We start from the raw sequence: 25,481 nt of genomic DNA on the forward strand, positions 1-25,481 counted from the left end.
TCGTTATACTTTTTCTGAGAACAAAAGATTGGATGTATTGTTCTTTACATCTTACACAGACTCTAGGGACAGAGAATAGCTTGCTAGTTGATTTTACTAAATTCATTGTGTGTGTGTGTGTGTGTGCACGTGGTGTTTTCCCTTCAGATTTTTAAATTTATGCTCCTTGTTTGGAGGGTTATTATAAGCCTGTAAATTCTACAAATAAAATTCATATTGCTTGGTAATACTTCTGGGCTTCTTCTGCGATTTCCCATTTGGAAATGGCCATAGGCTTTATTTTGAAGGTGTATGTCAAAGCATAAATCCTGAAAGCCAGTGACTGTTGGTTGTAATTCTTCCTGGGGAAGTCAAGGATACAGTTGTTCTTGGCCTAATGTTAGAAGTATTAGAAAAATAACTATAGTGGATCTTCAGCCCTTATGTTACATATAATCTGCTCTTCTTCATTCATCTAGTTACCTGGGATTGTGGTCATCTACAATTCTGGAGAATGCAGATTTAACAAGTAATTACAGAGCATTGACACTGGCTGGCCACTGTGTTCAGATAGCTTATACACATTATCTCATAATTGTATAAAGACTGTGCTATGAGTAAGTATTATTTTCAAGTCTATTTCTTAGGGATAACATCTGAAGCTTGGAGTTTAAGTACCTTGCCCAGGATCACAAAACCCAGTTATGTCCTAGAGACAAGATTTAAATACAAGTTTTCTGTCCTGAAATAGGATTTAAAGATCTTTCCTTTTTTTGACAGCAAATGTTTATCAAGTACAAGGCTCTGTACTGGGTTCTGGAAATATAGAAATTATCAAAATGGTATGAGGCAATTTTCATGAGATGCTTTCATGTCACCCTATAAACCTTTGACATTACTTTGCCAACAGAGTTCCGTCTAGTCAAGGCTATGGTTTTTCCAGTAGTCATGTATGGCTGTGAGAGTTGGACTATAAAGAAAGCTGAGTGCCGAAGAATTGATGCTTTTGAACTGTGGTGTTGCAGAAGACTTTTGAGAGTCCCTTGGACTGCAAGGAGATCCAACCAGTCCATCATAAAGGAGATCAGTCCTGAGTGTTCATTGGAAGGATTGATACCGAAGCTGAAGCTCCAATACTTTGGCCACCTGATGTGAAGAGCTGACTCATTTGAAAAGACCCTGATGCTGGGAAAGATTGAAGGCAGGAGGAGAAGGGGACAACAGAGGATGAGATGGTTGGATGGCATCACTGGCTCAATGGACTTGAGTTTGGGTAAACTCTGGGAGTTGGAGATGGACAGGAAGGCCTGGTGTGCTGCGGTCCATGGGGTTGCAAAGAGTTGGACATGACTGAGTGACTGAACTGAACTGAACTGAATAAACCTTTGAATAAGATAAGAAGAAAAGGAAAGGATGTGTTTGAGAAACTCTTTGTAGTAGTTTGTCAGCTACTAGAAGGGCAACTTTTGTATTGAATTCCCTAGAGAGCCAGTAGTTCCCGATATTCTGTTTCCACTGAAGACACTGTCCCTTAGGGATGGAATTGACTGCCATGGGTTGATCAGGGGTCCCAGGCAATAAGCCCTGTGCTGTGGCCCTGCAACTGTGGTTTACATGCTTTCCACAGTCTTGTTGGACTAGGGACACCTGGGACAAGCTGGCTTTCATATTTTTCTTCAAAGCAAACTGGTCGAGTACACTTTTCTTTTTTGAGACTTAGTTTTCTATCAGCATTTAGTTTTTATGTATTCAAACTTTCCTCTAATATGCATAATTGCTGAAAGAAAAAGGCTGTAGAACAGCTATGAATTATGGCTTTTAGGGGAATGAACATTGTAGTTAATGTTGCAAGACAGCTTCCATTATAATCCTGTTTTCACATCCTTATGATTTTTTAGGGGGATGAAGGGGAGGTAGAATTTCCTTTGAGCTAAAATTTTCCATGGTTTGACTCAGCCCAAGGTGATTTTCAAAAATGAAACATTTGCACAAATGTCTCCATTTATTTTTTGAGTTATTGTATTTGGAAAATGCTGCTCATTTTTCCTTGAAGTATTAATGCATAAAATATTCCAAGTATAAATGGCTATTAAAACTTCAGTCATCACATGCCACTTGCTTCAGGAATGACATCTGAATAAGATTGTAAAAGAATTATAGTTCCCAAAGGCTAGATTCTCTATATAACTATATTGCAGCATTTAGTGCAAAAATAGTTAAAATATTTTATTATTTTCAGAGTTTCATTGTAATGCTTGGTTAGTACACAGCTTTTCATAGTGGAAATAAATATTTAGGTTACTTTTATTACTTACAAATTTATAATGAACTCTAAAGTGACAAAATACATTAAAATAATTTTTATCCTTTTTGAACTATATTAGTCGTGGTTTTAATTGTTTAGCTTAGGTCTGTTTTAAGTGTGTCTTGTAAATTACACATTATTGAGAAAAAATGAAACCAAGTTTCAGGGATCATAATTACTAATAATTCTTCCAATATCTGAGGTTCTTTATTTAGAACTTGGGGCACATATGTAGAAAGTGTTTTGTTCTATTGGTTTGTGTCTTTAATTTGTTTTTCCTTTCCACCTATTATTGATATTGTTTGATATTCTGAATCATAATCTTTTTTGTGGCCATGGATTATTCTATGTGTATGACTTTAGATAATCTATTTACACTTAACTTATGCTAGAATGGAGAAGGCAATGGCAACCCACTCCAGTACTCTTGCCTGGAAAATCCCTTGGACTGTCAATGTACCTAGTCACTAAGTTGAGAAGATGTTATGTATATTGTAAAGTTTGATACAAATGAAAATTGTATTATCATTTAAAATATTAATATAATTCATTGAAATGATACTGAAATACTATTGAGAAATGACTTGTGTGGTCAGTAACTCTTTCTCGGCTTTTCCACTTGGTGGCGATATTTACATTCTTCTCCAAAATGAATGACATCTTCATTTGGTAAATGTTTCACGTTGAATAACCTCTTGGTCTCTTTTAGAATCCTGTACCCTTCATTCTATTCAATACAATATTTTGTGAGCTTATCATTCTAATTAGTTACCCTTTGAATATTATCTCCATAGTCTTTAATAGCTTATTCTTCTCTTTTGTGATTGGAGATCAAGCATTTTATAGAAAATGGCTGGTTCTCTCAAGGCAAATTCTGTTCTGGTACCTACACATGCACATATATACATGCACACACACACATATATATAAAATATACATATATTATAGACTGTGCTATATAACTATTATGTTTCTCATTATATACACATGTATATTACATGCAAATATTACAGTCACTATATTATGACATATATCATATAAGATATAACACATTTTATAAATGTATTTTATAACAAGACATACATACCATATATTAACATATGAAATATACATATACATAAGAAATATGTATATACATTTATGATATATGCCATATTATGTATATAATATACATGCATATTTCTTGCTAATATCTAGGCTACATTATTTTCTGGTTCTTTCCCCCTTTTTCCTATAGTATATCCATACAGCTGTTCTCATTATCTGGAAAGAGGTTAAATTTCTGTGTTCTCCATTCAAGGTCTCTTTTTTCTCTCTCACTTTTATTATCTGCTTAAGAATGAGCTCTGCTACTGCTGCTGTCAGTCGTGTCCGACTCTGTGTGACCCCATAGATGGAAGAATGAGCTCTGCTCTCCTCTTATCCTTCCTATTTCTGATTCATCATTCAGATTTCATTCAGCTCTGTGTTTACTTCCTCAAGGAGGTCTTCTTTGATTGTGTTTCACTCTGTCCCCCCATCGCCCCCAAGTTAGTGTGCTTCTTGTTAATATACTGGCATAGCACTTTGTCCATCATCAGAACACTTACCTTATAATCATAGTCATTTAATGTCTGATTCCCATGCTAGAATGAAAGTTCTCCAGAGAGAGGGACTTTGGGATTTGACTTGTCTGTTGTTGTAACCCCAGGCCTTATCTTAGTGGCAGACCTAGGGTGGACTTATACATATTTATGGAATGGATGGATGAATGAATTACCAGCCTGCCTTTCTCATTTTAAAAAATAATTTCTATAGTTGAAATCATTAGTCAACGTGACTAGGTATTTAATATAGTTTTTCCTATAATTACTATAGAGCACAGGCTAGTTATGGTACTCAATTGCTGAAAGCATTTCAACAACTTTTGCCCATGGGGAGCTATAATTCCACCTTATGATATCATAAACCACTCAAGGATTTCATGTAGTTATCAGAACCTTGGGCTAAAATTATAACCCCGAAAGCCCTTGCTGCCTATTAGTCATTTGGTACATGACATAAAGCAAAATATATTCTGCATTCTTGGACTTTAGTTTGGCTCTTAGTATATAAGCTGCTTGATTTTTATATTTGATCTGCAAAATATTCAGCTCCCTGAAAGCATAATCCATCTAAAAATCTAAGGTAATTCACAAGTACTAGATATGAACCTTGGGTAGTAATTGTGAACATTTTATGAATTTCTTATTTGTTCTGATAATTATTTTTCTCAAATTACATTCCTGAAATGCTGAGCTTTGGGAGCTGTGAGTATTCCTACCCTTGTATGCTTAAAAAGTTTTTGAACATAGTTTAATATGAGGGGGACATTTTGTTGAAAATTGGGTGGATTTGAAATGAGGAAAGTTGAGTTCAAGTGACAGCTTGAACTTTTGAAAAATCACTTATGTCTCTGAGTCCAAGTCTTCTTCGCTATTAAATGTCTTTTCTGCCTCACAAAGACAAGGGATAAACCGAGGTGCTGGCAAGAAAGTATTTGGGAAGCAATGAAGAGCTTTATAAATAATTTGTGCCATTATTATTTGTCATAGTAGTGAAGCAAAATAGTAATCTTCTAAAAGCATGTAAAAATGAAAAGAAAATCGCTGGATTAGGCTAAAAGCTTGTATGTCCTATATGTAATACTTTCTCTCCTTTTAGCACCAAGTTATAGACAAGAACAAGAATTATAGACAGGACAGTAGTGATGGCAACATTATGGTGAGTGCAGGAACACCAATGCTTCCTGCAGGAAAACAATGTTGTCAACTGATTTACAAGATGTGAGGAGCAGGGTGAGAAATGGGTTAATGATGGTTCAAAGAAGCAGCTGATAAGATGGTTGTTTTCTCCACAGAGGACAGGACCAGAGTAAAAAGGCTCAGAAAGCAACACAATGAAGAATTTCTTTGCAGTGAGGGTTGACCACTGACAAAGACTAGGAGTTCTTTTCTGAAACTCTTTAGAGGATGGACTGGTGTGCTGCTAGTTTAGCCAAAAGCTGCAGAAGTGGCATAGGTCAGTTTGATAGTGGGGAAAGGAGGATTCTGGGTGGACCATGAACAAAACTGTCATAGGTCCATTATCCAAGATGCCTGCCAGCTGGGATAAAACTAAGGTTGGGAGGGTGGGGCTCTGAGTCAAAGCATTGCCCAGTGCTGAGAGAGGACCAGAGCTAAGCTGCATGGCTGTATTAAAGTAACTGAAATCTTAGACTTGTTAATAGGGCATGATACCACTTATAAGATGGAGGTAAAGTGTTATTTTATATACATACTTCATATAATCTACTTTTTTGACAATATGTAGCTCATTTTTTCCTTAACAGCAACCCTGTGTACCAGTGAAGGGATGTGCATTACTTTAATTAATCTCCCCTTAATGACTATGGATTATTTCTAGCCTTTCAATGGCATAAACAATAACCTGATGAACAGACACTGACTTAGTCTTGGTCCTCTTTGAACAAAATTTATATGAGCTGAGCAGTGCTGAAAGCAGAGTGGAGTACCAGTTTGAGGGACTTAATGGGGGAAGATTAATTAGCACTAGAATTCATACGCAGACACTACAGATTCATTTGGAGCTTTCTGACCGCAGGCTAAGAGGAGAAGTTAAGCAAGTATTTCACAGGGAGCAGAAGCAGGGGAGCAGGGCAGCATCCGAGACAGTGATGTATACCACTGTGGTGGTGGATGGAAGACACTCTGCATATACATAGCTCCTCCTTAGTGTATGAGGTACCCAGGAGGGTACAGTCTTGCTGCAACACCTCCCTGGGTAGGGTAGTGATGATGCTGATGGTGAGGGTGGGATGGAATTAATCCTTCTTGCATCTGTGTCTCTCTTACTTAGTTATCACATACTGAAACATATACTATACTGTGTGGGGACAGATTCAAATGTCACAGTCTCAGAGCTGTCTGTGCCCTTGAATCATCTTTGCATGTGAGCAGCTTTCCCAGACTAAGTCCAGGGGTGGGGATAAGCCTGTATGGAATAAATCAGGTTGGGGAGGACATTCTTACTGCATGTATAAATGACACTGAATGGGAATGATTCACAGTTGGATCTGTTGGAAATGAATCCTGCCTCTACTATTTATAAGCTTGAATGTAGCCACTTGGGGCTTCCCTGGTGGCTCATACAGTAAAGAATCTGACTGCAATGCAGGAGACCTTGATTTGATCCCTGGGTCAGGAAGATACCCTGGAGAAGGGAATGGAAATCCACTCCAATATTCTTGTCCATAGAGAAGTTCATGGACAAGGAGCCTGGCAGGCTACCACAGTCCATGAGGTTGCAAAGAATTGGACATGATTGAGTGGCTAACATATTCACTTTCAGCCTTGAATAATTTACCTAATTTCTTTCAGCCTTGTTTCTTCATCTGTATGCACGCAGTTAAGTTTAAATGAGAAAAATCCATGTGACGCAATTAGCATAGTTCCCGGAACAAAACAGGTGTCTAATAAACATTATTAATTATTTATTGATGATAGTTTCAGTATCTGTTCCTGAAGTTACATCTATGGTCTTGTTACAAAGCTAAGTAGTTCATGTATGACCCTCAGGATGCTGATTGACCATCACACTGAACATGTAGGCCACAGGAAATGCACATACTTACATATCTACCTTTGTTTACATACTTATTTGCAGTAAGATTCACTTCTATTAATTCTATGTCTTCAGATCATGCATGAGAAAAAGCCTAGATAAAATATAACTTCAATAAAGGCTGACAGGGTGTTTTGGTTGGGGTTGTTAAAAATGTATTGTTATTTGGCATTTTTTAGGCAACAGTTTTCTGATAAAATTCTATGGTAAGGGCACTTTCAGGTTTGAAAGGTATTAATGAATTCTGACAAAGCATCTTTTCTAAACTTCAGCTATGCACAATATCATCTCTCTCTATATATAATATTTGTAATTCAATTGAATATATATGTATATATAGTGCAGCTTGGGAGTTTCCCAGGTGGTGCTAATGGTAAAGAACCTGCCTGACAATGCAGGAGATGTACGAGATGCGGTTTGGATGCCTGGGTTGGTAAGATCCCTTGGAGGAGGGCACACCAACCTACTCCAGTATTCTTGCCTGGAGAATCCCATGGACAGAAGAGTCTGGCGGGCTATGGTCCATAGGGTCGCGAAGAGTCGGACATAATTGAAGCAACTTAGCATGAATGCATGCACAGTGCAGGTGAACTGGCTGGAGCAAGCTTGTATGCAGTTACGATTGGGAAAACTGAGCCCCAACTGGGTGAATTTCCCAGACTGAGTTCATAACGGAAGAGAACTCACAGTTAAGCCTCCAGACTTGCCACTGGATACACTCATGGTTAGATCACATAGCTTCTGATCTGATTAAGGGCCAAAATGTCAAGTTGAGACTAAATTATAAAAATACAACACTCACCTTAATTCACACTGTTAATGGAGCTAACATAAATATTTTAGACATAAAACTTTTTGGGGATTGCCTACGAAGTCATCAAACACATATAGATATTTACTGAGCATGAAAATGAGACTCTTCACAGGGCAAACCGTCAAACTCAGTTTCAAACATCTATATGTCTAATATCAGGACTTTGCCTTTTGTATCACAGTACCTCACTGCCTACCAGGGCTCTCCGTCTATCCATCCCATAACATTGAGTATGGAATGACCTGAATACTTTGAATAATTATGAGACCAAACAGTGAGATGTGGCCGAGTCCAGTAGGACAGACAGAGGGTGGGAGCATCTCTTACCTGCAGTTGAAAGTTGTAGCCAGGTGATTTCCATATTATGTCCAGGAGTGACCTGGAGTAATAGCTCTTCCTAATTATAATGTGTGTGTCCATTTAACCTGTTTTAATTTTTATATACGTGTATGTGTGTGGACATACAGTCCATAGAAATGTATATGGATTGTTTATAACTACATAATACATATGTGAATGTTCAATCCCTGGGTTGGGAAAATATGGAGAAGGAAATGGCAACCCATTCCAGTATTCTTTCCTGGAAAATCCCATGGACAGAGGAGCCTGGTGGGCTACACAGTCCTTGGGGTCACAAAGAGTCAGACATGACTTAGTGACTAAAACAACAACAACATATATGCGAATATTTACAGATGTCCTATGACATATTCATTGATATGAAAGTATCTATGTATAAAGACTGTGCTTTGTAAGGAGATTAATAATGTAAACAAAACTATAGGCCAATTTTCCCCTAATTTAAGGGAAGTGTTTGCAAAAATTTGGCACATTTTCTGTTTGTATTCAAATGAAAGAAGTGATCTTAGATAGTCATTAAAGGAAACCCAGCAGGATGTCTAATTGAAAACATTTTGCTGCAGTTAGTATGAATTACTATATCTATTTGAAAATAATAAAGCTTCAGTTATTTAAAAAATTCTATAAAGATGTCTCCTCAAAATTATTTTGGAAGTAGGTGACAAAATAAACAGGTTGCATGCTCATTTGTTCAGTTTTCCATTTATCAGTCCAAAATAGCAAGTCTTTATTATTTTTTTTTAAGTTCCTTGAATTAAAGTACATTCAGGAAAGGAAGGGAAATATCCATTTTTAAAAAAAAACTCCTACTAAGTGTCATGTAATGTGTACCTGATCCTTGTTGTTGTTCAGTTGCCAAGTCATGTCTGACTCTGACCCCATGGACTGCTGCACGCCAGGCTTCTCTGTCTTCACTATTTCCCAAAGTTTGCTCAAATTCATGTCCATTGAGTTGGTGATGCTATCTAACCATTTTATCCTCTACTACCCTCTTCTCCTTTTGCCTTCAATCTTTCCCAGCATCAGGGTCTTTTCCAGTGAGTTGGCTCTTCGCATCAGGTGTTCACAGTATTGGAGCTTCAGCTCCAACATCAATCCCTCCAATGGATATTCAGAGTTGATTCCCCTTAGGATTGACTGGTATGATCTTCTTGCAGTCCAAGGGACTCTCAAGAGTCTTCTCCAACATCACAATTCAAAAGCATCAATTCTTTAGCACTCAGCCTTTTTTATGGTTCAACTCTCCTTCAGTTCAGCTCGATCGTTCAGCCATGTCCAACTCTTTGTGACCCCATGGACTGCAGCATGCCAGGCCTCCCTGTCCATCACCAACTCCTGGAGTTTACTCAAACTCAAGTCCATAGATTTGGTGATGCTATCCAACCATGTCATCCTCTGTCGTCCCCTTCCCTCCCACCTTCAATCTTTTCCAGCGTCAGGGTCTTTTTCAATGAGTCAATTCTTCTCATTGGGTGGCCAAAGTATTGGAGTTTCAGCTTCAGCATCCATCCTTCCAATGAATAATCAGGACTGACTTCCTTTAGGATGGACTGGTTGGATCTCCTTGCTGTCCAAGGGACTCTCAAGAGTCTTTTGCAACACCGCAGTTCAAAAGCATCAGTTCTTTGGTGCTCAGCTTTCTTTATGGTTCAAGTCTCACATCCATACATGACTACTGGAAAAACTATAGATTTGACTAGATGGACCTTTGTTGGCAGAGTAATGTCTCTGCTTTTTAATATGCTGTCTAGGTTGGTCGTAACTTTTCTTCCAAGGAGCAAGAATCTTTTAATTTCATGGCTGCAGTCACCATCTGCCGGAGAACGCAATGGCACCCCACTCTGGTACTCTTGCCTGGAAAATGCTATGGATGGAGGAGCCTGGTAGGCTGTTGTCCATGGGGTCGCTAAGAGTTGGGCACGACAGAGTGACTTCATTTTCACTCTTCACTTTCATGCACTGGAGAAGGAAATGGCAATCACTCCAGTGTTTTTGCCTGGAGAATCCCAGGGATAGTGGAGCTTGGTGGGCTGCCGTCTATGGGGTCACACAGAATCAGACAAGACTGAAGCAACTTAGCAGCAGCAGCAGCAGCAGTCACCATCTGCAGTGATTTTGGAGCCAAAAAAAAAAAAAAAAAAAAAGCCTGTCACTGTTTCCATTGTTTCCCCATCTTTCCATGAAGTGATGGGACTGGATGCCCAACTCTCCTTACTAGACCTCTAAATGTTTCTGACCTCACTCCATCATCTGCTGCTGAGGACCTAAAACCACCTAGGCTGTGGTAGCATTATCAATCTCATGTTCCCATTCAAGGATCACATGTCTCTTACCCTTGCCTCCACTATGGGCATCATAGTCTTGGATTTTCTTTGTTTCAATAATCTGTTTATATCAATCTCATGGCTCAAATGCTATGGGTCACTCTTGGATATAATCTGAAATTCGCTTGGGTATACTCTTCAGTTGCAAGCGACAGGTGCGCCTGCCCTCTGCCTCTTTCCTACTGGATACATACTGGTCATTTCTGCTTGGTCTCATGGCCAAGTGCATTATTTACTCAATACTTATCTGAATGAATGGTTGACATATGCTTAGGCTTTAGGAATACAGATGCATAAGATAGAGCTAATTTATAAACTCTCCTCTCTTGGAGTTTACAATCTAGTGGTGGATGGAATCAGAACTTTGGATAGATGTTTTACATCCATTATATCCTGTAATCCTCTCAAATGAAGACACAGAGGTCATGGCAAGCAGACTGTCAAACTCCACACAAACATACATCAAACTTTAGATTTGTCCAACACGACGACTTTGCTCTTTGTTTCACTGTACATTGTCCCTTACTGGGAGGTTTTCCTTCAATTCATTTTACAGAATCTAGTATGAGAATGTTTGTATGGTCTTATCGAAAGCATTTGATTGATTGATCAATTTCAAAGTAATCCCTGCATAATGCAATAGCCCTATTCCAATGATGCTGCCATTTTTCATTCACTCATTAACTAAAAAACATTGGTAAACTATTTATTGTTCCTCCAACACTCTGAGGATTCAGTGATGAGCAAGACACAGAGGGACAATTAACTGAAATAGATAACATGACAATTTCAGATTGGATTAAGTCCTATGAAGGGAATAAACAGGATGGGAATGAAAATATGCTTCTAAAAGTCTCTTTGGAAAGCACAGTATCTCAAAGATGTAAAGATTTTTCTATGGAAGTGCTACTCATTGTGGAACTTACTCTATTTGGACTTGAAAGGCTGCAGACAGAAGGGGTGCACGTGTAGCAAATAGTGCTATTGTGACTATTGTCTTGTGTCTGAATTATTCTCATTCTTACTTGGCTTATTATGTGCTTTACAATAACAAAAATAATATATGAGCATTGTATAAAATATGAAGAAAAGCTATGACCAGCCTGGACAGCATATTAAAAAGCAGAGACATTACTTTTCTGACAAAGGTCCATCTAGTCAAAGTTATGGTTTTTCCAGTAATCATGTATGGATGTGAGATTTGGACCATAAAGAAAGCTGAGCACTGAAGAATTGATGCTTTTGAACTGTGGTGTTGGAGAAGACTCTTGAGAGTCCCTTGGACTGCAAGATCAAACCATTCAATCCTAAAGGAAATCAGTCCTGAATATTAATTGGAAGGACTGATGTTGAAGCTGAAACTCCAATACTTTGGCCACCTGATGCGAAGAACTGGCTCACTGTAAAAGACCCTGACGCCGAGAAAGATTGAAGGTGGGAGGAAAAGGGGATGATAGAGGTTGAGATGGTTGGATGGCATCACTGACTCAATGGACATGAGTTTGAGTAAGCTCCGGGAGTTGGTGATAGACAGGGAAGCCTGGTGTGCAGCAGTCCATGGGGTCGCAAAGAGTTGGACACTCCTGAGAGACTGGAACTGTAGAAAATATGAAGTAGAAATAAAACAAATATTTTCTGTAATTATGCTGCTCAGATACCAGTGCTATTAACACTGCATTATATTTTCTTCTAGTTACTTCTCTTTATAGCCTGTACAAATGCATATTATAAAATTGGAAATATATTGCTTTATTTCCCAACTTCTTACTTAACATTATGTTTTGATTTTTTGACACTTTAAAAGCTCTTTAAAATTATCTCTACTGGATGCATTTTTATAACACATAGTAACATTGTAATGCATTAATTGTGCTGTTGCTGGACATTTATGTGATTTCCAGGTTTTTGATGTTTTGAGAAAGGCTGCAGTAGATCTTTGCAATAAATTGATGTTTATATATTAAGTTATTTTCTTTGGACAGATTCCTAGGAGTGAAGTCAAGGATGAAAGGGCATGAACCCTTTTAAAGCTCTTGATATAAATGGCCAATTTGATTTATGAACATATTGTAACAACTTACAATAGCAGTATATGTTGGTGTTAGTCTTAACGTGCTTCCATCAAGATCGAGAACTATCAATAAAATACTCCTATTTTGTTAGGTAAGTATGTCATTTCATTACTGTTTCAATTAGACTTTCTTTGACTGCAAGTAAGAGTTAACATTTAAAAAATTATTGGTCAGTTTTATTTCTTTTTTGAATTGCTGTTAATATCCTTTATCTATTATTTGATTTTAACATTATTTCATGTATACCTTGCTCTCTTCCTGAAAAGACTTGAGGGAGCTTAAAGGTCACATAAAATACAAGACAGCATAAATTAAAATAGCTTGAAGTAGAAAAACTACATCAAGCCAGAAATGATGCTTAAAAGGCATAACACAAGACAATAAATCTGCTATTAGTGCACAAGAATTTTGCCTCCAAGCTCTCTAGAACTGAGCTCAAAAGGAGAATCTTTCCATTTATCCAATTCACAGTGACAGTGCGTGTGTGAGAGAGGACACTAATTTTCAAGATATAATTAATGATGATATTAAAATCTGACAATCTAATAAATTCTGTTTTGTGTGTGTGTGACCCCTTGTTGTCATACACTATGCTAGTTGCTTTACTTGGATTATTTTCATTTCTATGAATACTCAGTGGGGGGCAGTTACCTTATTACTGCCATTTATAGCAGTGCTTGACATATGGGAATAGTTAATGAGTATTAGCTTTTTCTGTTATTATTACTAATATTAAGTATTTCAATATTTAGAACAAGTCACTTGAATATTTTTTAAATAATATATATAAATAAAAATTTTTTAGAAGGTTCAGCAACAGTCAAACAAACCAATAAAAAAATCCTTTGGGAGTTTCACAGGAATTGCTTTACATGTGTACACTAATAAAGGACAATTCTGACATCTTTAAATAATTAGCCTTCCAGTTTGGTAATATGACAGTTTGTTTGCTTGCTTGGGATTTACTAAAGTAGCTTTATTAAGATATAATTCACATGCCATACAATCCTCTCATTTATGATTCATTGGGTTGAGTATATTCATAAGATATGTGCAACATTAGCACATTCAATTTTCCATCCAAATCATCTTTTACACTTAGTACATTAAAAATTGTTTTCTTTTAATGCACTTCTTATAGAGGACACCTCCCCGATCTATCATGAATTTTTGTTGCCAAAGTGACTGGGATGTTTCTCCTCTTATGTTTTCTATCTAGAAGTACATGGAGCCCAGGGGAAAAGCCACTCCACCGAAACTATAGCATTACTTAGATTTTTCTTCTTTTAAGAAATTTTCTCTCTAGAATGTCTGGCAACAAAACCTCTGTAGTTTGTGTCTTGTCCTCTTTTTCTTTCCCTTTTCCTGGCTTTCCGATCTTGTAGCTCATGATCGAGCATCAGGACTGCACCCTCTCCCTCCAGTCTTGGGCTTCTGTTCATTCTGCTTGTCACCCTGAGATGCTGTCACCTCGCCCAACTCCTCCTTTGCTCATTTGCCTCCTTCAGGTCTCATCCTTCAGATCTCAGCCAGAATTTCCCTCCTCAGGGTGAGGGGAGGGAGGGGTTTCTCAGATTCTCCATTCAGATCAGGTCTCCCCCAAGGTTCTCAGCTTCTGTCGTATTTGCTTTCACAGCAGCTAATCACAGTTTAAATCATTACCTGACTTACGTGTTCCCTTGATTAACATCTTTCTTCCCTAATAAATCTCATGTTGCAAGGACAGTGTCTGTTTTGCTGACTACTAAATTCCTAGCCACCTAGCATGGTGCCTAGAACAAAAGTTGCTGTTATTGGATGAATTAAAGGAAAAACAAATAAATGGTTTGGTATAGCTCAGTTTGCTTTCCTCTCACCTCAAACTCCATTTTCAACGTCTTATTTGCCCTAGAGTTCTGGCACTCCCCCCTTCTTCAAGGCCAGCTTTTATTACATGAATTCGTATGTTTTATTGGGCAGCCACATGGTGTTATATGAAGATCAGTGAAGGTGGTTTTTATTATCTTGGGAGATGTTTATCATTTCCTACTAAGGCTATGTGAGTATACTTTACTTTAATATTTCTGATTAAAGTTTGCTTTTGTCTTCACAGGCAGGACTTTTTAATTTTTAATATTTACTTGAATGTTCACCAGGACTGTTTTTGTAAAATAGGACCATCATTTGCCTATACATAAAAAAAAAAATATGACACTAGTCTCCTAATCCCTCTAAGGAGGCAACTTTTGTAATATATATTAGAGACACAGGGCTAAAGGGGGCATTTTATAAGAGAAGCTGGAAAAGAACTAGAAAGTGTATTAAAATCAGCAAATAGTTCATTTTGACTGCTCATGTATCCTTTCAACTGTTAATTCAACTCTATGAGAGGAGGCAGGGCTTTATTTTCCAGTGTACCTTATGACTTATGAAGTGATCTCATCTCTTATACCTCAGCAGACTGAATGTCAATGGCTAGAATGTTCTAAGAATGCCCTGGTCTATTCCTTTGACCATAGATCCAGATGAAGACCTCACTGGATAAAAATAATACTGCATTTTTTTCACCTGTCAATCATCTCAAAAGGCTAAGAGCAAATGGCTTTTGATGATGAGGCAATAAGCACTTGCTTCCATCTGTCTACACTATTTTCTGCACTGCCTATAATGGATGGTGCTAGTGTTATGATGGAGAAATACCCATATAAGGTCTATTAAGTATATTACTCATAAATTCTTGCTTTCATGGTCTCATGCTTCAAGAGCCCACCTGCTTTGAAGCATGGAGCTTGCTTCCCAAAAGAGTTGGTGGGAGAGAGTGAGAAGCTACATATATTACTTTTAGTGTAAAGTAAATTATTCCGGCAAAACTAGTTTCACTAAGTGAGGATAGAACTATTCTCTAGAATTTCATTTGCACAGCAGGCCAGTCCCTCTCCCTTGGGGTTATCTGTAGGAGCAGCCAGCAACAAGATTATTTCTTCCCTATGACCCCCTGTCAGAAAAAAAAAAAAAAAAAAAGCACTCTAACTTGCCTTGGCTGCTGTAACTCATAGTGAATTATAAATTGGTCTGTCCTGCACAGCATTTTGCATTTAATTTTACTTCTGATTCAAAGTGGTTGGTTGAAGCCAGTGAATCTCTGCTCTGAAATGGTGATAAAATGTTCACATTCTTAATGCTTAACAGTTTATTAACTGTTAAATGTATAGCCAGCATGCTAAACAGTTATGACCAAGAAGAAAAATGGAGCTATTTCAGTCATTGTAAGTTATCTAATATCATGGTTACAGATGCTTATGTAGCCAGGACTCAATTTGCTGATGGATTGAGTATAAATACAGATCATAAATCTTACTTTTTAAGTCAATAGATTTTCATCCAAACACATTTCCCATAGGACTATTTTATAAGTTATTGTTTAGAATACAAGACTGATACATTAAAAAAAACCATAGCCAATTTTGGGGACTAGAAATAGATACTATTTACACAAAAATAAGAAAATGCTATTTCTAGAATTTAAAATATTTTATATAACAGAAAAGTTGTTTTTAGGAAACAGTAGACAGAACTGTTAGGAACTGCTTTTTTAGACTGGGATTGCTTAGATGGCTTCCAAGAACTGAGGACATCATTTCCTAGGAACATATTTCTTAATAAAATGCTTCTAGTGAAGTCTGGGCGGAGAAGGCACTGGCAACCCACTCCAGTACTCTTGCCTGGAAACTCCCATGGATGGAGGAGCCTGGTGGGCTGCAGTCCGTGGGGTCGCTAAAAGTCGGACACAACTAAACGACTTTTCTTTCACTTTAAACTTTCATGCATTGGAGAAGGAAATGGCAACCCACTCCAGTGTTCTTGCCTGGAGAATCCCAGGGACAGAGGAGCCTGATGGGCTGCCGTCTACGGGGTCGCACAGAGTCGGACACGACTGAAGCGACTTAGCAGCAGCAGCAGCTGCAGCAGGGAATTCTGGGAGTTGTTATTCTCAAAGTTTTCATGCATACAAATATAGAGGAGACATGGGGAGGTTATCCCAAGATAATTAAAGAAGAGTTAGAGAATGGAAGGAGGCAGGTGTTCAAGAGCATTAATGTGGAGGCACCAGGAAATTTCCCTGAGGCGAATTAAATGAGCTGTGGGAAAACGGGATAAAAATGGCAGCATAGTACAATGAGAATTGTTCTGATACCCAGTAGGTGACAGAGATGAAAATTTATGAGAAGAAATGAGACAGACCATGAGTAAGGGGTGGAAGAAACCTCAGAGTGTGAACAACACTCCATATAAATCACCTCTCATTCAGTATTCGGAGAGTTTCTCATTACAATGCAAAAACAAACATCCCAGGAGAACAACAGGAGATCTGTGGCTTCCATGTGAATGATACATTTTCACTCCTCAGAAGTAAATGCTACGAAAATGTAAGTTTGAAAAATATTATAAAAAAGCAAACCACATAAACCCAGTTTCATCAAACATTAAAATACACATATACATGCTAATTCTCATGGTTTGGACTGGACACTGATCTTTGTCCTCTCTATAATGACCTTAGTAGATGGGATAATATTAATCTTCATCTCAAGAAGTTAAAATTCAGTCTACCGAGAGGCATTCAAGAGCCTGCATGATTTTGCTTCAAGTTACTTTTATCTCCTCAACTTTCAGCTTGTCTCTCTGCAAAACCATATGCCAACATTATGCCTGCTACTTCTCCTCGAATGACAATTTTTCTCCCTAGTGCCTTCTTCCTTGGGGATCTCATACTCCCCACAGTGCTTTAATACACAATGTCACCTCTCTGCTCCAGATTCCCACCAGTGTCAATGTCACTCCTGAAATCTGGCTCCATATTTCCCAGTGCCTGCTGGATTTCACCTGGATGCCCAACACAGATTTTAAAATGCAGAGTATGAAACTGAACTGATCAGCATAATTTCCAGTTTATAAACTGCCTTTTCTGCTTCCCTGAATGGTACCATCATTTTATACACTCAGGCCTGCAGCTTTGCATGTGTGACTCTGTTGACTCTCACATCCAGTTAATTGCCAAGTCCTGAATGGAACTGAATAGATAACTACTTATCTGGCTGGGCTTCCCGGGTGGCTCAGTTGTAAAGACTCTGCCTGCCAATGCAGGAGACACGGTTTGATCCCTGAGTTAGAAAGATCCCCTGGAGAAGGAAATGGCAACCTACTTCAGTATTCTTGCCTGGAAAATCCCATGGACAGAGGAGCCTGGTGGGCTACCTCCATGGGGTTGCAAAAGAGTCAGATATGACCTAGCAACAAAACAACAATGATAACTGATCTGGTCACTACAATGTTTCTTGACTCTTCTATCAGTGACAATATCTGTAACTCCAACTCTTTCTCCAGCTCCAACACTGTCTTTCTCTTCTAATTGTGTTTAATTGCTGCTGTTGAAACAACCATTCTAAATGGATTCTGCTTCTCTGTGCTATTCCACTGTTCAAAAATGTCAATGGATCTCTAGCCCAATGTCAAAGATCCTCTGATACCTCAACCAAAGTTACTTTTCAGACTTAGATCTTCTTCTTCCTTTTATGCTGTGGCTAAAGTGAACTCTTCAAGATATCCTGACTATGTCTCATATGTTCTACCTCCAAGTAGTTTGTTCTGTTGTCCATTCTTTCTTCCTTGATGCAGATATTCAAATTCCAAATCTTTTTCAAGAATAAGAACACAGTTTATCTTATTAATTAGTCAGACAGTTCAGTCACTTAGTTGTGTCCGACTCTTTGCAAACCCATGGACTGCAGCACACTAGGTCTCCCTGTCCATCACCAACTCCTGGAGTTTACTCAAACTCATGTCCATTGACATGATGGTTGGTGATGCCATCCAAACATCTCATCCTCTGTCATCCCCTTCTCCTCCTACCTCCAATCTTTCCCAGCATCAGGGTCTTTTCAAATGAGTCAGTTCTTCTCATTGCATGGCCAAAGTATTGGGAGTTTCAGCTTCAGCATCTGTCCTTCCAATGAATATTCAGACTGATTTCCTTAAGGATGGACTGGTTGGATCTCCTTGCAGTCCAAGGGCTCTCAAGAGTCTTCTCCAATACCACAGTTCAAAAGCATCAATTCTTTGGTGCTCAACTTTCTTTATGGTCCAACTCTCACATCCATACATGACTACTAGAAAAACTATAGCTTTGACTAGATGGACCTTTGCTGGCAAATTAATGTCTCTGCTTTTTAATATGCTTTCTAGGTAGGTCATAACTTTTCTTCCAAGCAGCAAATGTCTTAATTTCATGGCTGCAATCACCATCTGCAGTGATTTTGGAGCCCCCCAAAATAAAGTCTGTCACTGTTTCCACTGTTTCCCCATCTATTTGCCTTGAAGTGATGGGGCCAGATGCTATGATCTTATTAATTAAGGCTTCCATTGAAGGCAATTACCCTTTCTTTGAAATTTGATGTGTTTCATTTGTTTCTAAACTTTGGCATGCTTATACCTTTTTCTTTGTTAGTTCAACTTTTAGTGTTTTGAGGACCTTCTGACTGTTTTCAATAGTGGCTGTACCAATTTTCAATCCTACCAGCACTTATAAATTTCTAACTTGTTTTTCCTTGTGTTTTAAACTTTTTTAAAAAAATCTTTTCTCTTCTACTTTTCTGCTTCTGCATTTTCCACATCGTTTAGTGTAAAAGAGAAAAAAGATAAAATCACTCAAAGAATTGAGCATTGGCAGGAGAGAAAAGAGCTCATGTGAGTGAGTGGAATATATTTAAGAATGAATGCTGAGTGACTGAAAGGTATGGAAATTATTTTGATTATGCCTGTCATTGGGAAGATGAGGTCATTATGTTTTCTGCATAATACCACACATTTGGATGAAAATTGAACAATTCTGTCACCAACTTTATTCACCAAAAGTTCAGATGTTGGGTATTTCTTAATCAAACAATCTAGGTGTTTTTATATGGAAAAGAAGTGAGAGACTTTAAACATTAGGAAAGAGACATATATTTTGGGGAACCTTAATGAAAATTCATTTATTATCTAAAATTGAAAATGTTTTAGATTTAGGTTTGTCCACTTCATTAGGACCTTAGTAAATGTAACACAAAGTTGACATTGTCCATTTCCTCTCACAGCATGTTAAACCCAGACAACATATTAAAAAGGAGGATGAGATGGTTGGATGGCATCACCGACTTGATGGATATGAGTTTGAGCAGGCTCTGGGAGTTGGTGATGGACAGGGAAGCCTGATGTGCTACACTCCATGGAGTCTCAAACAGTCGGACATGACTGAGTGATTAAAATGAACGGATTTCCTCTCACTTTGTCTGGAGGGCTGGGTTAGGTTTATAAAAATGTGACCTTTTTATTGGGAATGGAATGAGTGCTTCTTTTTGCTTAAAAAAAAAAAACAGTTTTACTGCTGTGTATGGTTTATTGTTATGCTTTTCCTTTTAATCCTTAAAATAATAATTGCTTCAGGTTTCTCATGCATAACATCCATGAAAATTTTGATAATCTTTGTTTCTGATTAATAAAACTCTAGTCAGTATTGTGTTCACCTTTTTACATATGACAATGGTCCAGAATTTTCACAACAACCAGCATATATATTGTCTCTTATACTAGATTGGATTGATGGGTTTCCAAGTTGAATTTGTAATTTAAGAATGACATTGCAAGATTACTGCCAAAAAAAAAAAAAAAAAATTGGGTAAGCCTCTATTAAGATGGCAAACTTTTGGGAGATCCACAGACCTCTTGGGGCAAAGAATAAACAGAGGCTGCTAATAGCAGTACAATATGAAAGCTGAAGCATCACCAAATCTCTCGTTAGGGTAACACATATATTTATACTATGGAACTTACTTGTGTTCACTAAATCCAGATGACAACCTAAAGTCCTGACCGCACATTAAGAAGCAAATATAATTCATTGCCCAGTCAATGATTCATTGTTTGCTGAATCTTTTCATGAGGTTCACATGTATTAAGCAGGTTTTCAATATATGGGTCAAATTTCTCATATTCGTTTGTTTGCAGAACAGACCATATATCCTAATCCAAACTATTTATGAGAATTCTCTAAAGCTGCCAGGAGCCCTCTGGGCCACCTTATCATTTAACAAAAATAGTAAATGTCCTATCTGTTCATTCTCTGTGCAATTAATTTTAAATGTTTGATAAAAATATATGGTAAAGGGTTCAATATTATGATATTTGATGTGAAAAGGGATATTTGAAAAGTCATGGTGATGTTTCACAGTTTGAAATGCTCAGCTTAGCTCAAGATGCTTTAACACAGTGTGTCCTGGGTATGTTCCTTGAATTGCAGCTTTCTCCAGTCTCTTGTAGATGGGTTCTACAGATTGGAATACATGTCTGCTCTAGATCTGCATTCTGTTCCCCACTGGGACTGTAGTACTCCCTTGACTCCTTTTCTTATTATTTTGAGCCCTGACAACCCCCTCCTCTCCATTCCCACTAGGTTGGCCAAGTTCGCCATACTTGTAGTCACTGAAAGAGGTCTTGTCAGCAAACAGACATGGCTGTTTACTCAAGTATCACCACTGCTTTACCTGCTTACCTGAACCCTACCCTCCTCCTTTCTTCATAGGGTCAGATGTCTAGAATATCAAAGGTAGCCTAGAATAGAGATGATTTTCTTGAATATTCTTGGACATTGTAATGTGACTGTTGACATCCTCCTCCAGCCCTAAGGTGATCAGCCTTTTTTACCCAACAGGACATTCTCTTCCTAGTTAATCTTGCCAGCTCAGTTGGCTTAGTACTCCTTGGCTATATGCATTGAGTTTTCTAGCTTTCTGACTTTGAGTGCTTATGATAAAATGTTAGTTCTTTCCATTTTACAATTTTTCATGATGAAAAAGGATTCTTTACTATTTAAATTTGGACCTTATTATTTATTTCCATTAATTCCAAGGAGAGGTAATTAATCAGTTTTTTAAGTTTTACTTTGGGTGAAAATACTCTGTAAGACTATTCCCTGATAGCCATTCTGCCAGATGGTTAACTAACGCAGGGAAAAAACTGCACTAATAAAGTTTCTATGAAACTTTCTTTGGAATAAAATCTCCTAAAAACATCCCTCACTCTTGTTTCATTTAATAAAGTAATGAAATATTTAGTGCAATTAGGCAACAGACTTTTTGGACTAATCTCTACAGATGATTCAGAGAATATTCTGTGTTAGATGAAAGCATATAAACTACTACAGCATAAGACACACTATACAGAGTTAAAATGGACAATCAGGAAATCTAGAGTGAAAAGAAGTATTACCTTAGGGTCATGTATTCCAGAAAGCTCTTCATAGATCTTCTCACCTACCATGACGGCAGCCAAATTTGCCGTGTATGTTGAAAGGCAAAACATACAGAAAATGGCCCAAAGGTTCATCAGAAACCTTCCAGTCCAGCATTTTGGAGGTTTGATAGCTGCTGTTCTACCAAACAGGAGAGCATAACAGACATTCAAGGCTGAAGAGAAGGAGAAAACTTTACTTCTATTCCGCCCCTTGGGAGTCATGCCAAAGGGGCTTTTCCATTCATAGAGAGTGAGGAAAATGGCAGTGATGTGCAGAGCCACAAAAATCCCCAGCCACATTGTCCAGTGGAGTGGCCACATGAAGGCTCCGATGGGAGCTGCTGTGTCTCGTGTCCTCACTAAGATGCCCAAGCTGGTGGAGAAGAAAGGGCTGGTGAAATCTATCACCTGGCTTCGTGCAGTATTGATGCTGAAGGAAGTGACTGCCAAGTGGGCTGACCCACTCAGGAGATCACCCACCAGCCCAGTCCAGTGCCCATTTTTCCAGGCTCCATATTTGCCATCTCCAACAATATAGAGATCAAAGTCAAAGTTCATGTCTTCTGCTAGTTTTTCCAGGAGATCAATGCAATATCCATAGCAGCACTTCTTCAGTTTTATGGGCACTGTATCATTACTGCTATGGAGGCTGCTAAAAAGGCTGTCCAACATGGAAGAATCATTAGTCATGGGGTCTAGACAGAGTTGGCCAGCAGGGCACAAGCCTTCATCATCAACCTCCCTTGTGAAGACAAATGGATGCTCTATCAGCGTAACCACTCGCAAGTGTAGCTTACTTGGGTGCTGAAAGTGGGTTTTGTGCCTCTGGGCTTGCTCTGGCCATATTCCATAGTCCATGACAATCTTCCCCCTCTGCCAGCTGCCCAAGCGTGTCCACATTGGCTTTCCCATGGGGTCACTTTGCAGATTCCAGATGAAAAAGTTGTTTTCTGAGCTGATGATAGTGGAACCTTTCACTTTGATGGAACCACTGAGGCCTCTGAAAGTGGTGTTGGCTAGAAACCTGGCAAAGAGGAGTAAAGGCAGAAAGGAAGAGGGGTGAGGGCAAAGTCAGGAAGTAGTGCCCATCTTTGCTTCTCTGTCTTAATAAAAAGACCTATTTTTAAAAAGGCATTGCCTATAATTGCTTTAGGAATTAATAAGCTGGAATATTTCTAGAAGAAGAGTCCTATTTCATTGAACAAATGAAATCTTATCCCCATGTTCTAATACCTGGACTGGGTGTTTGACTTATGGTCTTACTCCAAATCTTTATTCCTAGTTAAAGGGTCTGTTAATTAATTTGTTATAAATGGTTAATTATATAGTCTCACAAGTTTCCAAGCTATGGAAGTTCTCAGCATCTTTAACATATCTCATTTCTACTGTTCACCACATTCAACTGCAAATAAATCAGCTCGATAAATATCTTTGGTGCAAGGAATAAGTTTTAATAAGTATGCATATACTTTAATAATTGCTTAACATTATATTCATAATTCTAGAAAATAGCCAAATCTTATTATTGGTGTTTCTCCTTTTAGAGTGAAAATAATCACCATGTCTGTTCCCATGAGGCCAGTCAAAGCTGCATGTTGGATACCATCCATAGAATAAAGAAAAAGATGATAAACAGACTTGCAGTTCCCAGGACAGCCTCAGGCTAACCTCCCTCTAAGTCATTAGAGAAAAACAATTGGCTCTGGCTCTAGAGAGAGCTTCTGCCAGAAGTCAAAGAAAGGAAAATTACCAGCTGAATGATATACTGATTCCTAACCCTGTGAACCAAGGCACTGTCAGTACACGTTCTGCTATGGAAAAGGCAGGAAAATGCTTGGTCAAAGTCTCTGTCTTTCTTGAATTTTGGAAGAAGAGACAAAAGAGGTAACATACAGGCTGTGGTATCTCTGCACTCTTAATTATGTCAGAATGAAAGGCCACAGTTTGACATCAGACACACTTGTGTTAGAATATTAGTCCACCCACCTTCTAGCATTGTCCTTGGACACGGATTTACTGAACTCTAAGCTTCAGTTTTGTCATCAGCAAAATAGGGGAAATAATTATTTTTATTTGTAAATTACTTCCACTGTAAGGGTTAGAAATGATTCATGTGAAGTATATACTATACCTTTAGACATAGAACAAACGTTCCAGATATGGTAATTTAATGTCTTTTAAATTTTTTCAATCAAGGCCATCCCCAATCACTTTTCCTAGTCTTTTAATAGAACTTTTGCAGTTGGAGACACAAAGTATTGCATTATGATAAACTCATAGAGGGTACTCAAGACACATTTCAAATTAAAAGAAATTAAATTGAAATGTGGACTGTAACATAGAAGATTTTTGTGAAGAGTTGGATGATACAAGTCTAGGTCCTTAGCAAAATACATTAATCTATTGATCACCACAAATTACTCTGTAATTTACAAATGCAAATACCAGTAGTAGGAAGTTACATTGCCACAGAAGAAACATAGAGAAATCAGAAAGTGTGAAGACTGTACTAATTTTCACTAAAGATATAAATGTAAATCACATTTGAAGATCCTTCCATCACTAAATGCCATATAACTGCTCATTTTGGTAGATTGTGTATAATAGTAATTATTCACATTAGCACTCCCTTGTGGGACTCTACCACTTAAAATGAATTCTATTTTGCAACAAGTAAAAGTCTCCATTATCTTAGATTTTAAAACAGTTTTCTGCTTCTTTAGGGAAGTAGAGAACCAAATCATTAAAATATACAGATTAATCAATCGATAATTACCTAGGTAGTAGAACAGAAGAATGACTATAATTGTGTTTCTGATGAGCAATCTACTATTAGATTTGTTTTCACATGCACACACATACACACACACATGGATATAGCCTAGGGAATAAAATAGTTATTAGTAAATAGGTTAATTTTACTTGGTCAATTTGGTGATTAGAAAAGCAAAGTTGTAGAAAAAGAAACTCTTTATTATTTTAAGAATATTTGGGGCTTAATGATTATTTTAATTGGATGGACCTACTAAGCACTGCTGCTGCTGCTAAGTCGCTTCAGTTGTGTCCGACTCTGTGCGACCCCAGAGATGGCAGCCCACCAGGCTCCCCTATCCCTGGGATTCTCCAGGCAAGAACACTGGAGTGGGTTGCCATTTCCTTCTCCAATGCGTGAAAGTGAAAAGTGAAAGTGAAGTTGCTCAGTCGTGTCCGACTCTTAGCGACCCCATGGACTGCAGCCCATCAGGCTTCTCTATCCATGGGATTTTCCAGGCAAGAGTACTGGAGTGGGGTGCCATTGCCTTCTCCGTACCAAGGGCTACCACTGAATAAATAAATACTTAAATTATCTCAGAAAAGAGGGTTTCGGGAAGCTTTCATAGATTAACTCCATCATTCCAGTAAAACTTATTCCTCATTGTCGATGTTAAATAACATTCAACATGGCCATAACTAAAGAACAGTGCTCAGCTGTCTCTGAGGCATTCATCTGTCACTGAAAGACATATCAATCAGGATCTAAATGTCTTCCATTCCCAAGACTGGAAAATTCCAGTGTTTGTTTCACTATGGAATTGGCACCAAGAAATTGGGTCTCAGAGAATCCCCGTTTATGATGGATTATTTCTATTTTATTTTCAGTTTTACAGAAAAAGTAAAATAATCTCATTAATAGCCTTAGT

At 38.0% G+C, this 25,481-nt stretch overlaps 1 protein-coding gene across 1 annotated transcript in view; it reads right to left on the bottom strand.

Annotated features, from left to right (window-relative positions):
* The window catches only part of GRIN3A (glutamate ionotropic receptor NMDA type subunit 3A), a 203,150-nt gene that overhangs the window by 101,697 nt on the left and 75,972 nt on the right, over positions 1–25,481 (bottom strand). The window contains exon 3 of the mRNA XM_005684381.3: positions 21,778–22,825. Coding sequence (XP_005684438.2) covers positions 21,778–22,825 — 1,048 coding nt within the window. The remainder of the gene's footprint in view (positions 1–21,777; positions 22,826–25,481) is intronic.

The sequence above is a fragment of the Capra hircus genome, chromosome 8, assembly GCF_001704415.2.
Source record: "Capra hircus breed San Clemente chromosome 8, ASM170441v1, whole genome shotgun sequence".
Taxonomy (NCBI): Eukaryota; Metazoa; Chordata; class Mammalia; order Artiodactyla; family Bovidae; genus Capra; species Capra hircus.